The following is a 16,758-nucleotide window of genomic DNA, read 5'->3' as shown; positions in this document are numbered from 1 at the left end:
CTTAAAGAAATGGCAAAAAAGCTTGCGGGTTCAGACTGTGTTGAGGAATAAAGGTGCTCGTGCCAAATATCGACTTTCAAGCGTGTTAAAAATGTATAAACTGTTTGCAAGTTTTTGTAAATCCATACTACCATTTCCCATTTGGCTTGTAATGTCAAAAGAAATGAGGCTTGGCTCAAGACTTTTGCACTGTACTGTAGCTTTTCTTTTTTTTTTGGAGATCAGTGAGAATTTGCATCCTGTTTACCACTAAACATCTGAAGTGTTTTCAGCAGCTCACCAGAGACAGCGTTCGCAGCCCTCCATCTCAGCAGGGCTTTATGCAGAATATTTTTCATCTTGAAGATGATACAAAATGGCAGCAAACCAAAAGGAAAATATCGTATGATTGTATTACGGACCATTAGTGATGAGAAATCAACTGCGACACGTTCTCACTGAGGTTTTAATGAGTGTGCTCAGCAGAGGGAAAACTGGGGAAGTGATGGCAGCATGAAAGACAGTTTTTATTTCATGGCTGCTGGTTGCTCATCTTTGACCGGACAGTCTGTGGTGCGGCATCAAATCCCAACACCGCCACGGTGATCCTGACGATTACTTTGAGATTAACAGCAGCCCTGGCTGTTAAATACTGGATGAACAAAGTCACGCACAAACACCAGCCAATAGGACGTCAAAGCAAAAAAAAAAAATAAGAAAAGAAAGAAAAGAAAAAGAATACTAAAGCACATTCAAATGCATATCTACCCCCACCCTGCATTCACACACAAATCTGTTGGATTGGCAGTGATCTGTCAGATTTAGCTGCATCTACTGATGCACACTCTCTGAATGCACCCTTCAGTTCTCTTCCAAGCTTAAAGCGCTCATTTGCCATCCTGTCCAAAGCAAGTTTAATGCCTCCAATTACAGGGGGTCTGCAAGCAGGCAGATTTGGAGCGAGGAGGCTTGGCAGGAGAGTTTGCTACGCATCAGGGCCTTTTAACAGAGTAGTGATTTGCTGCTGCTGGTGCTGAAGCTGCCTGTGCCGGCTCATCAATGGAAAACTACCCTCTTTATGGTGAAGGCAGGCAGCACTAAGCCTAAACTGTGAGGAGAGACACAAAAGTCTCTGGCTTTTTTAACGAGTTGTTACTGGCTCTTTTACACTCTGCGTGGAGGAATTTCTGCATCTCTGCATTGCAAGCACAAATGGAAATCAAAGTCTTTCAGCAATCACTTTTTATGTAAAATGGGCTCTATTTTAATTGAATATTCTGAGACATACTGTACAGAAGAGAGAGAAGTCAAGGGCATGGAGGAAGCAAATGAAGGAAACTGTGTGCAAGACGGCTGCAATCGTGCCAAACATAGCACGTGATTTGGTACGTTGGTTATAGTCAAGGGAAAACTTTTTCTCTTCTAAACCTTTTAATTTTCCTGCTTTGATTTCACTTTGACAGTATTTTAAAAGTTATTATTAAAAGCTTAACTACAGTACTGAGCAAAAGTCTTTTGCCACCATTCATTTTTTTTATATATATATCTATTGCAAGAAAAGCAGGAAATCCATCCATCCATATCCCAGCTGCCATTGGGCTAGAGGTGGGGTACACCCTGGACAGACCACATGCCCATCACAGACAAACTGGACAAACAACCATACACTCTCACATTCCATGCTAAGGTAAAATGAGAATCATCAATTGACCTAATATTTATGTTTTTGGACAATGGGAGGAATACCAAAATGCCCAGAGGGAACCCAAGCATGCCATGGAAGAACATGCGAACTCCCCACAGAAAGGCCTCAGCTGAGATATTTGAAGTAACAGTGCTAACCACCCCACCGTTATGCAGCCTTAAAGAGGGATATTGGTGCAGCAATCCCTTAAAACATGCAAACATGAATGGAAATACAGTATATATAAAAACAGAATTTGTGCATCCTAACAAGCTTGAAAGTCGACTTTATTCCTCAACAGAACCCTCTTAGACAAGCTTTCTTGTCATTTCTTTAAGTAGTCTTCAGGAATAGTTCTCCAGGCTTCATGAAGAACTGGAAAGTTCTGGAATGAAAGCTCTTCTTTGGATGTTGGCTGCCTTTTGTTCAGTTCTCTGTTAAGACGATCCCACACTGCTTCAATAATATTGAGGTCACTCCATAAGACCTGTTGCTCCTGATTTTCAGTCCAGTTCTCGTGTCATTTCTCCCTTCCTTAACCCATAAGCAGCCAGACCCATTTTTCCTTAAATGTAAATTATAGGGAATATAAAGTAGACCAAATGGACCACAGAGATCACATTTCTAAAAAAAAAAATTCAAATACCACCACCAAGTGTCAAAGATCTGTAATGTTATGTCTGTTACATTGCCCATTTTGGAAAATTAATTTTAGTTTAAGTTATTTGTGACACCTATGTCACCATGGGTTCTTATGGATTCAGAAGGGACCATTTCTGATGAGGCTTCAGTGAACAGTATATGCATCAACTGAAGGTCCAGCTGCATTTTTCAGGTCCTGTGTCAGGTCTTTAGTGGATTTCTTCCTTTTTCTCAAGACATTGCTTTCTAGAAAGTGTTCATCTGCTGTAGATAGCCTTTCAATCCTTGTGAATTTTCTCAATGCTTTAAGGACACACTGCACACCATACTGAGCTATACCAAGTTTTCAGTTCATACCTCTTTGGGAATCGCCTTGTTGGTGAAAAAAGTCCCATTTAATGTCAAACAGTGTTATATTTTGGTATTTTTTTTAATCGATGCAACTAAAGAAAATGGAAACAAGTGATGTGTCTTTGTGACTGGCTACTAGCAACAAAGTGCAAGTTCTTTGTTATGTGGAGACACAATACAATTTAATTTCCACCCATTTCCATTTCAATTTAATAAAGTAGTTTGGTACCTACTTTAGACTTGAATGATTTATAGTCAGTGTTATGTGACTTCGCAAACAAAACCCAATCCTTCGAAAATGGTCAGGTAGAGATACTGGAATTAAAATGAGTGAAAATGCAGCCAATGTCCAAAGAGAACTATTGCTCAAGACCAATTTAAAGGCTTACAAAAAAATCTAGCAGCTTGAAAGCATAATATAACAAAATGACAAGTGACTGAAGACTTTTGTACAATACTGCAGAAAAAGAAATTTCACAAAATGCAGATTTTTTTTTTGAATGACTTCCTTATTTGCATGCTTGTTCTCCAACGCTGACCATTTTTACACAGAGAAACAGCTGTACCATCAGAAAGTATTTATCTGCTATTTACCTGCAGTTCGCTTTGACACACATGATAAATGCTACAGGCGTAAGTGTTGACCCGGTTGTCGTACATCCTGTGAGAGCGGCGAGGATTATTACAGAACATGGACATGACACCAGTTTTCCCCTTTGGTGGCTCAACATACGTCTGCCGTGTGAGCAAAGAGTCAGAGATGGTTAAGTATGATTCCTCTGAGCACCTCAACAGACAAGTTTCCTCTCAGTCAATAAAAACAGAGGGTGACAGCTTCACTCATCTGTACTGCTGCAGAGAGACCCGCTCTATGTCCTGGCTGACAGATTAAAGCCAAACAACACTGACATTTGGTGAAAAGCCAGATTAACTTTGCCTCCTTGAAGCCTCTCCAGCAGCAACAGAGACTGTAATCCCCAGAACAGTCCTGTGGTCTTGCTAATTGGTGAGCAGCGTGGACCAGGCTTTGATTAATCTTAAATCTTAATGAGTTCACCCGAAGCTGCTGTGATATTCCGACAGAGGAGGTAAAACCCACTTGCTTTTCCCTCTTTTCATCCCGTGGCTGCATCAGAAGAGACCTGGAACTTCGGCCTAGTGAACCCGCCGAGAAATCAAAGAGAATGCCAGAGATCTGTTTAATAATTTATTTGCATATGATTATCGTAAAAATACTGAAGAGAAATGCTTATTTTTGTTCTAGTTTTCTCACATTTTTTTTTAACAATCTAATACACCTTTAATTGTACAGGAAAGTATGCCCTAACAGACACATTTTCTTCTTTCACTGTGACATACTGTATAGTTTCAGATATGCAATGACTGTTAAACTGTAATTTCTCCATATGTTTGCTCCCCAACAATAAAGAAACAAGCAATGAATGAGGGTCATAGAGAGGCCAAAGTCAGGTCAGATAGTTGGAAATGCTCAGTGGATTCGTCTAATACAAATACAGTGTTATATACAGACAGTTGTTTTAAATAGGAACTGCTGTGACAGTTGAAGTTCTGAAGAAAACACTGATGAGGATAAACGATTGTTGATGATTTGTTCTACATCACTGTTTGTAGGTCAATTTGAAGTTCACAAAGCCAACATATGGAAAGCGACCTTTTCCTTTTCCACTGATCTGAGACACATATTCAAAGTAAAATATACAATGCAGCTCTGCCACAGGCGCTTTTCATTTCTGGAAAAAGATAAAAGGCCCGACAGTGATCTCAACACTGTCTGTTCAGTGTTTTAAAGGTAATTAGTTGGTCTGTACCAAACAGTTCCTGAATTCAATCATTCATTCATATCTGTGGTTTCTTAATGTGTAAAAAGAAAAAAAAAGAAAAAAAAACCCCATCAGAATACGAAAAGTTGTGGTAAAAAAAAAACAAAAAAAAAAACACCTCTTTGCATTTAACAGATAATAAATTAGCATTAAAAATGATGCGTGTATGAAACAGTTAAGATTAAGAAAACATGGACATTAAAGCCCATACAGCAAAATGCCACCAAAGCAACAGCTAACATGGAACTCGTTGGTACTTTACTCATGAACGAGTTTCCACTTTGGCATGCACATGACGTGTCCTGCACAGTGTCGGCTGCATCTCCCCTCTGACAGAGAGACGACGTGAAGACTCGGATGCTTTGTACACGTTTGTAACACATAGTTCTCCCAGTACATGTGGAAGACAGTATTTAAGAGGAAGCGGATGAAAAGTCTTTTTTTCTTGTCTCCGAAAAAAAGCAGACTAAAAGAAGATATTTGGTTGGGTTGAAAAAAAAAAGAAAAAAAGATTGACTGGATTGAAGGTATACACAGGTGAAGCTGTCTTGGGAGTTAGTTTTGAGCAAATGTTTGCATCATCTTGGCACTGTTGCGTCATCTAGACACCGAATCATATCATCTTTGTGAGCTCGCCTTCCTCGTTGTGAAGGTGAAGAGAAGAAAAGACTTGATTCCCAACCAGCAGAAAACACATGCAGGCATGCAAACACAACCTGAGAGGGAGCAATAAGAAGTTTGGCTTTATGTCAACAGTCACAAATCCACAAGTGTCAAGTAATGAACACACACATTGCAATGGAAGGTTCTCTTTATACAGACATTAAGTCTCCAGTGGGAAAGAAATCTCCAAAGTGGCCCTCTTTTGCTGCGTAGCCGGAGCTTCCATCTTTTACTTTCCTCTTTTTTAAATTTACATCAGCTTCTCTGCGTCAAGAGTTTCTAGGTAGTTTTTTTTTAATTCATTCTATATCCTTTGCTTTGCTGCAGTTCACACTCTGATGGGGAGAGTTTGGCTCATCTGTTGCCTAATGATTTCCTGACTATTGTCCGGGCTCTTCCTGTTGTGTCCCGGCAGCGTTCCTCCCAGCCGCAGCAGGTCCCTACAAAGACAACATCACACAGGTCAGCTAACAGTTCAAACACACTTTAAACAAAAGCAGCAACTCATTATTACTCCACCATGTGCTGTCATTGAAGGTCTACTCCATCTCAGGTCTGCAGAGTCTGCGTACTTAGATCTCACGGTTGAAACACCTCAAATCAGAAACATTTTGGACAGTACTAATAAACGCATTTATTATTTTTTTTCAACAGTGATTCTTAAAATTTTTCTAATATCCATCAATTTTTGCATTTCAGGCCTTCTACACATTCCAAAAGCAGTTGAGACAGTAAAGCTTTTATCAGTTTGTACCATTACCATTCTTCTCCCAACATTTTGAGGATACCAAGCAAGAAACATTTCAGGCATTATTTTTTTCCCTATTCTTCCTGCAAACATATCCTAAGGTGTGCAATAGTATTACATAATTTTTTTTTCTTCCTTTAAATATTCTCCATTCGTTCTCTATTGGGGACAGGTCAGGACTGCCGGTAAGCTGGTCCAGTACCTGTACCCTCTTCCTCTGCAGCCATGGCTGTGCCAAATGTGTTGTTTTTTTTTGCATTAGATGGTTTCCATGGAAAAGAAAAGGTGAATGTAAATTGAATGTATGGGGTGGCTGTGGCTCAGTGGTTAGAGTTGGTCGTCCAATAACCGGAAGGTTGGCAGGAATCGATTCCCACTCTCACCACTCAAAAAAAGATTGGTGGAACTGACAGCTGGAGGGGTGTCAGTCCACCTCCTTGTCACGGCCGAGGTGCCCTTGAGCAAGGCCTCATGCTCATACCCCCATGCTCCCCAGGCGCTGTGAAAGGCTGCCCACTGCTCCAGGTTGGCATCTGTCTCCCTGAGTGTGTGACCCTGTGCATGTGCATGTTTGTGTCAACAGGTGCCAACTTGGAGGACAAATTTCATGTGTATGCATGTATGCATGACCAATAAATCTGATATTTTTAATTAATTAAAAGAATTGTCTTTGTAATAGTGCTAATGTACAAAAAAGTTTATACACTTATTTAAGCTGGTTTTTGATACTAATCGAGGGGAATTGCAAACACTTTGCAAATTGCGTCTGTCTGGCAAGCTTTAGAATATTGTCACTGACCAGCTGTTTCGGGTCTGATCCGGCAAATGACAAACTCACACGAGTGACTGACATATTCCCAGATATGATATAATATCCTTGATATTCCCTGAGATGAAAGTACTTCCCTAAGGAGAACTCTTTCCACTTTCCGCTTGTCGAGGTTCAAAGCAGTTATTCATTTTTTCTCCCTGAGGTTTGTTTCTCCGAAGGACAACTACTTCTTCTTCTGAATTTACAACCATAAGCGAGGTGTTACTGGAGCAACCAGTCGATGGTAAAGTGTCTGATTGACAGCTTTGGTTAACCTAAGGCTTTTACATTGCACTGTAAAGATTTAAGCAGCATTTGGGAACGTAGCTCTGGCTTCCCACAGTTTCCGACAGCAATCCCTTGTCCATGTGGTCATGTGAGCAATTGATTTGAAACCGTTCTTGTTGGAGTGCTGTCTGAGGGATCAGAGATCACAGGTGTCCACTTTAGGCTTGCCATTTCACATTGAAATTCCTTAATTTGTAAAATAATATGATGCACTATGGCAGGAGAAGAATGCAAATCCCTTTGAAATGCAGAAATTAATGTATATTAACAAATTAAATTAAATAAACAACACAAAAGATTACATATCCTGGGATCATTGTGTCTGCAACAAAATAAAAGTAAAAGTAAATGCAAGACTTAGCTGCTTTTTCTTTCTTTGTTTTTCTATAGCATTCCGAATGTTTTGTGATTTTGTGTTGTATAAAATTAGAAATACAGCACCATGGGAATTAACTTAAAACTGTTATAAACAATTCTAATGCAAGGACAAATCTATTCATCACATTTCCAGTTTTAATAAAGGTTCAACATATTTTTTAGTTATCTTGGGGAACAATGGCTGCAGCCTCTGAGTGTCCTTTGTTCCCTGGCCAGTGTCCTTGTTTTTAAGGCTGTAGTGGTTGAAGATAGTGAACAGATAGTGCTGCATCTCATATCCTCTCTCTCTATCCCATATTTGCCCCAGCATCACTGAGCAGCCAATGAGAGAGGAGCATCACCGAGCGTTTGGGGCCTCGGACGCACACGCAAATTCGGGAGATGCTGCTAAATCGTGCTCTGACAACATGATCCTTTCTCTCCCCTTTTCTTTCCCCCACTCATTCTCCATCTATCACTTACTCCTGCTGCATACGGATGAGGCCATAAATTAATCATTGGCATGTCATCAGCTCACAACGACAGCATAACATGCATATACACACACAAGCATAACACTCACACATACACATATCCCTTTCCTATTCGCTCATCACTGCACTGGGTGTACCCTCCCCTGATGCATTAAAAACCTCATTAGCAACCTAATTAAACACATTCCTCTCTTTTAGCTTCTCCTCAATCTCCCTTATTACTCGCACTTCATCACCTCCTGCTTTTCCACATCAGCAGCTCTGGCTGCTGTCTGTCCTATCACCTACATTCCAGCATCCAGCCAAGTATAGTGGGAATTAAAGCGAGGTCAGCCATTACATTTCCACACACAATTAGCTTCACCGAGACCAAACCCTGGCATTGGAATCGCCCTTGGGGCTCTGTGTTCAAGTGAAGCTGTGAGCCAAGGAGCTGGCACCACACCTGGATAAAACAAGTATGAATCCCTCATGAAAGCCTCATGTGTCCGTCAAAAACAGGATTCAGCCTCCTCAGAAATACAGTGTCGAGGATGTGCGCTTGATTCATTATACATCACTGAAGAGCTAGGGATCTTGCATTCTAAAGCAGTGCTTATCATGTTGTTGACTTGCCACGGTAACAAAATTCAGAACAGGCATATCAGTTGGCCAAAGCATTTAAAGACAGCTTGCTGAAAAACGAAGCTGACAAACAGCTCCTCAAGGCGAGGACAGCTATGCAAGAATAAGTTTACTTTTACTCTTCCACAAGAAAGTGTCACAGACAGAGGCAGACACCGTTCTGGCAGCAAAACCCTCTCGCACAAAAAGGTACCGTCCAAAGTCAATTGAAAGCATAAAACACACAAGCACGAACCTTGTCGTGTTTCTCTTTAGGCCAGCCAAATATTTTTTTCTTTGCTTTGACATCTTATTCCAACAACCCTGAGGCACAGTGCTACCTGTCTCTGCACGAGACATAGTCTTCATCCTGCACTTCACAGCCATCATATACAATACTGATGACAGTTTCCCACAAGGCGAAGGAGAAGAAAAGTGCATCATCGTATTTTTCTGTTAGGACTTTGCTCTTGTTGTAGAACAACTTCAAATCCATTTTGTATTTAGAAGTAAAAGCCAGCAACAAGGTGCATGTAATTTAGATGTTGAACAAACTTGCAGATTAAAAACATCCACAGGGTCCAATTTTTTGCATAAAGGGAATTATGTTAGCTTTCTCTGAATGGGTGCTAAGTCTGGCAGCAAATTTGCCAGGATGGCCACAATGAAGTAAATTTCTTTCAAACAAATGTGAAATGCCCGAGACACAAAAGCAAACATTTTCTTTCCAGTAAGCAATTTCTCTTCATTCACTTTAACACACAAAAAATGCAGTTTTAGGAAGACACTGAAGCAAAGCACCCAACAAAATACAAAAGCTGGCTTCATTTTCAGAAAGTAGTGAGGCTCTAAAAAAAAAAGCAATCGCAAAAAATGCTCTTTGAATGATCAAAGACTCTCCATCCACACCTTTAAACCAATGCATTCCAAATTCTGTGGGACTAACTGAACCATGACATGCTGCTGTTAGTGGAGGAGTGTAAGGGCACAGAGTTTTTCATTTTTAGAACCGAGGCAACATCAAAAATGTCTTCCTCACTCTGGCCCTGGCTCTGACTCTTTGACAGCAGCGGTTGACGTGAACAGGTCTCATCTGTGTCACATGAATGTTTGAACAGACAAATTTAAACTCACCCTGAGTAGGTGCTGGTCACCACCTTGAGGCTGGCGGCGTTACGGAGCAGTTTGTCCAAGGTGCTGACAATACGAGAGAATTTGGGCCTCAGATTTCTCTCCTTCATCCAGCACTCCAACATCAGCTGGTGCAGCACCATGGGACAGTCCATGGGTGGAGGCAGCCGGTAGTCCTGCTCCACTGCCGTCATCACCTGAGGGACAGGAAATAGTTTTTTAACCAGAGTAAGGGTTTGTCACTAAATGATGTGACTCACAGTTCGATGTGAAACAATCTTATTCATAGTGAACAGACCCTCCCTGTATCCATTGCATAGATATACAAAGCCTACATGCTTCTTAGGCCAATGAATGTAAATTGATCCTATGTATCTTGTCTCTAAAAGCTGTAACTTGCTTAATTAATTAACAATTTTGATTTTATTTTGCTTGTTTTAAATGTGATATACTGGACATGCTGGTTACAATTTGGAATTATATCCAGTTACTGTGAGTGGATCTCAACTCAACAGCCATAACTTAATATGGGCTAAGCTCTTTTCACAACATTTTTTAGGATATCTGGAGAATCTCCAGATTCTCCAGATATGCATGATTCTGTACCACCTGGCTGCTTGACAATTTATAAATAGGCTTATTAGACACATAATGAGCCCACTTCTGCAGGCTAGACAGATACCATTACACATACATAGTAGCAAACATTGTTTATCTGAACAATTCTTCTCTTTAACTAATGCCATTAGTAACCAAATATAGTAAAAAGATAAAGTACCTAGGTTTCACAGTTCGACGCTGTGTCACAGTGGTTAAGCATGTGAATCTCAATTATATATTTATTCAGGTTTTTTACATAAGGTAAAACAATACAGAAAAGAGGGGGAAAAAAAACACAGCAACACACACACAAAACAAAATAAAAAACAAAACAAAAAAAAAACTAACAAAACAGCTCTGGGTGAGTATGAAAAGTAACAATACAGATGTGCATCACAAGTATCAATATATTTACACACAAAAAAAAGAGGTAAGCGGTACACTTTTAAGCTTGACTGCAATCATCCTGGGTAAGGTGGTCTAGAATGGGCTGCCAGATCCTATGAAATGTTTTCAGTCTGTTTGACATGTCGTATCTGAGTCTCTCCAGATGTAATACACCAGTCATTTCTGACAGCCAATCCTTAAATGTAGGCACAGATTCTGATTTCCACAGTCTTAATATCAATCTTTTAGCAATAATCATACCGTAAATGAGAGTATTTTGAACAGAGAGGCTTTGGTCCAGTAGTAAGAGAGAGTAACCAAAAAGTGCAATTCGAGGATCTGGCTTAAATTCTTTATCATATATTTCAGAGAACCATTTGAAAATCTCACACCAGAAATTATACAGGTTAGGGCATGTCCAAAACAGATGGGCAAGAGAGCCCTCGGCAGACTTACATCGATCACATAAGGGAGACATAGTAGGATAGATTCTATGCAACTTGGTTTTTGAATAGTGAATCTCATATGGAAGAGGGATCCTCAACTGCTATGTTTTTAGGGTCATGTCAAAGATGCTTTGAAAGAATGGTTCTTTTTTGTAGGTAAATTTTCAACGTTTCTGTGTATCTTCTTTGTTTTCAAAGCACCAACAACCAAAAGGGTGCAGACACAAGATGGGCCGACGTTAGCTTAATTTCCATTTCATTTTTGTTGGTTTGTTGGAAAGTCGTCAGCATTGAAATGTGTTTGGTCAAAGGTCAGCAAAACATAAATTGCCCGTATAAATGTAGGCACCAAACAGTTAGCAGCTATTCAGCAGCCATGCCATCGTCATGACCTATGCTCACATGTTATGTCTGTTTCATTGTGTGTTCTTCCAAGTGCAAGGAAGGACTCTTTCCTTGCCTCAGAAGAATGTGACTTGGGAGTTCCTACTCTCGCTCCACCTTTTATTTTCACAATAATAAATTTGCCACAAAGAAAGAAAAACTTTGATGGCAATCTTTCAATAATATTGTTAATGTGAATACCTTTGGCCACAAAAGTGTTGTTAAAATCTAATATTACACCAGCTCTGGTTTAGCATGCTAATATTAAAGGCCGATGGTGGTAATGGATCATGAACCCAAGTAACTACTGAAAGTGCAAAGATTGCAATAGCGCAAGTGGAAAAGTCAGGGGATCAGTTACATCATTATAATTTTTTCTCTGGAGACTATGAAAATGTCTAAAAATCATATTGTAATTTTACAGCTGTTTATCTAGTAATCATGGTTTTAAAAAATGTAAACACATTTGAATAGACACAAATGAAAATTTTACATTTTCTTTGTTAAACACTGAAGCAACTGTATCCATTGTCAACCATTTGGCTCCGACTAATTAATAAATTCATTAAGATCATGCTGTTTAGCCTTTTTTTTGTGTGTTTTTAGAAGAATAATCATTGTGGAGGTATTATGTCCTGCATTTGACAGCTGCTCAGCTCATGCTGTCACATATTCTAAGCTTCCTTTAAGTGTCTCAAATTTGTCACTTCAAAACTGGCAGGAGTGACAGGAGAAACAATAAGTGAAGGAAGAATACATTGGCTTACTGATTTGATTTTGCCTAGCAACTGCATTGTGCCTCTATAAGCTCTGTATGGGTTGTAACTCCCTACAATAATTTTAAAAAAGTGCCATTTGGGAACAATAAAGCATTTCTGCTGCACTCCTCTTCTCCTGCTGCTTGTCCTTTGATTTTGTGTCGTGCCTCCAGCCTGCAACTACCTCTGTTTATATCTCGTATTTGTTGACTGTGTTACTTATTGAGCGATGACTGTGGTACAAAGGCTACTGGGAACAATAGAGGGGCTCTACTTTGATGCTTTCATTACTGCGTGTGGGTTTTGTTGTGAAAGTTATACATACATTACCACCATTTTTCATTTTGGCTCCTCTTTTGCTTTATTGCTATCAGCGTTACAAGTCTCCTTTTGAAGCGCAATACAGAGCAGATATTCCTCAGAGAATTAAGTGGAGGTGTACACTACACATCGCTTCAGTACTTTGTTCAGCGAGGAGGAACCCAGAGATTTCTGTTTTCTTTCCTACAAGCTCAGTGCTGTAGTAACAATGTCTGTGCAGTACAGATAGCCTACAGGTAACAAGGGCCATAAAAAGCTTTTCCTGAGAACGCCTTTGTGAGTGTGAGGAGGGAGGCTTTGCAGTATGGATTTGTTGGGGGTGGGCGGGCTAGGGCTGTAAATAAGGTGGTAAAAAGTAGAACACAAGCACACAGCTGCACTGGCATCTGCAGTAAGGAGATAAAGACAGCAGAACAGGCCCAGGTCTAAAGTGGCATGCTGGAAATCAAAGCCACAGCAGCTAAGAGGAACTTTCAGTCGGCCCTAAACTTAGACATAAAACTCCTTGAACATGGGTTTGTTCAACAGATATGAGTGTGCTCATGAGACTCTTCAGCAAACTCACATCCTGGTTGCTCATGTCCCAGTAAGGCCTCTCTCCGTAGGACACTATTTCCCACATGACAATGCCGTAACTCCATACGTCACTTGCAGAGGTGAACTTCCTGAAGGCGATGGCCTCTGGTGCAGTCCACCGAATGGGTATCTTCCCCCCCTGTTCCCACAGAGACACACAGACACAGAGGGGAATGGTATCAACTACCTGGCATTCACTGCAATCCTAAAACAACACTCACAGAAGAGCAGAGTACTTGCATGCATCCATATGTACATGCAGAGTAAATTACGGGGATCAATTATTTATGAACTTAATTTACAAACAAACAAGGGAGAGCGCGCACACACACACGCACACACACACACACACACACACACACACACACTGATTTCACTGACCAGGGAGCTTGTGTAAGTGGGGTCAGCAGAAGTGTCATCCAGGAAGCGTGAAAGGCCAAAATCAGAGACCTTGCAGACCAAGTTACTGTTAACCAGGATATTTCGGGCGGCGAGGTCTCTGTGAACGTAGTTCATGTCTGACAGGTACTTCATCCCTGCAGCAATGCCGCGCAGCATCCCAACCAGCTGCGTCATGGTGAAGCGCCCGTCGTTCAGCTGCAGAGACAGCAAGAGAAAGAGCGTGAAGATGGGAGGACGACAGCAGGAGGAGTTTGAATCAAAGGAGTGAAAAATGAGAATGAGAAAAGATGTGTTTGTTATGAAGAAGTAGATGATGGGGAGGAGCACAGGAGATAAGGAGAGCACCGGGGGGGCGGGCTCATCAGTCACATAAACATGACACATGTCATAATGCTTCACAGCTGCTCCTGACACTCACTGACAGCTGACCTTTTCACACATGCTGTCCGATTAGCTGATTAATTAGACTCTTTACTGTCATACTAAAGCTATTGAAGTCCGATACAGACCAAACAAAATAACATGAGAGGGAGCTGCAACACTTGGAATTAAAACTAGATCCTTTTTTTCTTTGGCTTTGTTTGAATATTTTTGCTCATGAACCTGAAAGCAGAATCGGCTTGTCGACCAAATTACAATTGAACCCCATTTGAAATAGTTGCTCAAAAGCCATTTTCCCCATTTGAAAGTCCTCGATCTGCAGAATTTTGCCCTTTTTTTTTGTTAACATTTGAAAGGCATGAAATAAATCTTAGATAAGGACTTTCAGGGTTAATTTTACAATTCTCCACATTAGTACAAGCGTGCCACAAACTCAAGATTATAATAAATCAGCACGCCAACCTGTGAGGGCTCCTGAACCCTGATGTGTGTGGGAGCTGGAACGAATCAATGGAACGTCAATATACAATTAAAAAATGGGTAGAACTTTCTGCAAATCTGCATGAAGCTACGCTTCGAGGTTCTCTCTTGTGACCTGAATATCTAATACAAGAAGACGCAGGAAGAAAAAAAAAAATCATATTTTCAACATAATCATTGCCTTCTTTGACTCCACTGTGAGAAAGCAAAGAACACAAGACATGACATGACAAAGCCATAAACATTCTGCTTTGTAGTCTGCACACTCCAGTGAAGTCTGACAGCCAAACAAGCTGGGATGGATGGATGGATAAACAGCCATGATTCATAACAGACCTTCAAAGCCGTACTGGCGTGAGTGAATGTGTGTTATTTCTGTAGATCTGTAAAGCTTCTATGCGCACATGTCGTGTGTGTGTGTGTGCACGGAATATGTGTCCGTGTCTCCAGGGAGCTGAAGTGCATATTCTCATGTGTGTGAAGCACTAAGACGGCATGTGAATGTGAGTTAACTCAATAGTTTCCTCGTTAGAGTAGAACTCCGAGTTCCTTTGAGTCACAGGCAGCATGTGATACTGGCGGGAGAGCACAGACCAAGCAGTTTTCCTTTTTTTCTGTTCTTTGTGGGACAGCTGGCTGAGAGGAGTGTGTGAGAAGGAGGGAAAAAGCTCCGGCTGGACTGTCAGATGTGGGGCTACAACGAATGATTGTTTTAATTACAAATGAATTGCTTAAAAAAACATCAGAAATAGGGAAGTTATCATCCTTAAGACATCAGGGGAACAATTGGTTATCTAATTGTCAGATTTAAATAAATAATTGATCAACCATTTGAGTCTCATTCCAAGAAAAAAAAGCCAAATATTTGCATCCACTTCAGGTTGTCTTTGTTTGATAAAATTGAATAATTAACATGTGTAAGTTGGACAGAACAACAAATCTGAAAATGTAATCTTGGGATTTGCTTCTGAGCTTCACATTTTCTTTTTTGCCTCTGTGTACAAAATTAATTATTCAATCAAATAAATGGCAGACAATTTGAAAGTAAAAACTGCAGCCCTATTTGTTTTGTCCAAGCAACAAAGCAACAGAAAAGCAGCTATTTGTAAGGGGGCAGCATGAACAATGATGAATTGATCGTATTACAGTAAAAATATTCTGCACTGAATGTCAACTAACAACTAATAACTAACATGACAACATTTCTAGAAGCCATTTTATTCAGGCTTACAAATGGCTGAGTGAAACAAATCATTATCTATAATGATACAAAATAAAGAAAAGTAATAAAATGATTTCAAGAATAAGTATAATGAATGATTATTGACTTAAATAATCAATTATCAAAAGTGCAATTTTTTTTATATAAAAATTAAGAAATAGTCAAAGTCACGTGAAAAAGAAAACACACCCAGGGCATATCAGTATACTCTGGTCATTACCAGGTCTGAAAATGAAGGTAAATACAACCTCAGGATAGTATATACTTATATTTTTATTTATATATTCATCATATTTTTCTCCTTAATACTTTCTTTAAAATATTTTTAACATTCTCTTTTATCTTAAGACTTGTTTTTTTATTCAGTTATTTTACTGTTTGCTTTATTCTGTGCTGTCCGGGAGACTGAGAGCAATTTCAATTACTAAGTATGTCTGTGTCGGTATTGCAGAAATTGACATAAAAGCTGACTTTGACTTTTGACTTTGACAAAAACACATGACATATTACTCTATGTCTTTATTTCTTTAACAAAAACTAAAGCAAAATGCTAAAACTGTGCGGGGAAAACCAAGTACACCCCATAATTCAGTAGAAACTTAAGCTGTTCTTTCAATGTTCTTTTCGGAGAGAAAAGGCTTTCTCTTGCAACTTTGCCAAACAAGTCATACTTTTACAGCCTTTTTCTAATTGGACTGTCATGAACATTAACATTTAACATGCTAACTGAGGTCTGTAGAGTCTGAGATGTAGCTCTTGTTTTTTTTTTTTTGCCGTTTCTCTGATCATTGCACAGTCTGACCTTGGGGTAAACTTGCTGGGATGTCCACTCCTGGGAAGACTGACAACTGACCTCAATATTTTCTACTTGTTAATAATCTTTCTCTCTGTGGAATGATGGACTCCAAATAGTTTGGAAATGACTTTATAACCCTTTCCAGATTGATGGGCAGCAACAATTGCCTCTGTAAGATAATGGCTGATGTCTTTCCTCCTTGACAATTTGTTAACACACCTGAATGCTCCAGTCCAGCAAACTGACAAAAGCTCTGCTTTTATAGAGGTGCTCACACTGCATTTGATTGTGGTAAGGGTGGATGCAGTTTTTTCACATACTTAGATTTTACATATCATGCCGTTTTTCTTCATCTGAAGTTGTATTTACATCATTTTAAGACCTGCTAAGGACCCGATGATTTTTTCTCATGT

General features: G+C 39.9%; 1 protein-coding gene across 1 annotated transcript in view; it reads right to left on the bottom strand.

Moving 5' to 3' along the window:
- Positions 1-3,858: 3,858 nt before the first annotated feature.
- ephb3a (eph receptor B3a) overlaps positions 3,859-16,758 on the bottom strand; it is a 36,668-nt gene continuing 23,768 nt past the window's right edge. Inside the window, exons 12-15 of the mRNA XM_075483999.1 lie at positions 13,446-13,661; positions 13,054-13,203; positions 9,596-9,789; positions 3,859-5,600 (exon numbers count right to left, since the gene is read on the bottom strand). Of these exons, the coding sequence (XP_075340114.1) occupies positions 5,489-5,600; positions 9,596-9,789; positions 13,054-13,203; positions 13,446-13,661 (672 nt within the window). The 3' untranslated portion in view covers positions 3,859-5,488. The remainder of the gene's footprint in view (positions 5,601-9,595; positions 9,790-13,053; positions 13,204-13,445; positions 13,662-16,758) is intronic.

This window comes from Odontesthes bonariensis, chromosome 14 (genome assembly GCF_027942865.1).
Source record: "Odontesthes bonariensis isolate fOdoBon6 chromosome 14, fOdoBon6.hap1, whole genome shotgun sequence".
NCBI classification, from domain to species: Eukaryota; Metazoa; Chordata; class Actinopteri; order Atheriniformes; family Atherinopsidae; genus Odontesthes; species Odontesthes bonariensis.
Note: the sequence above shows the minus strand (reverse complement) of the source record. Positions and strands in the feature narration are given on the sequence as shown.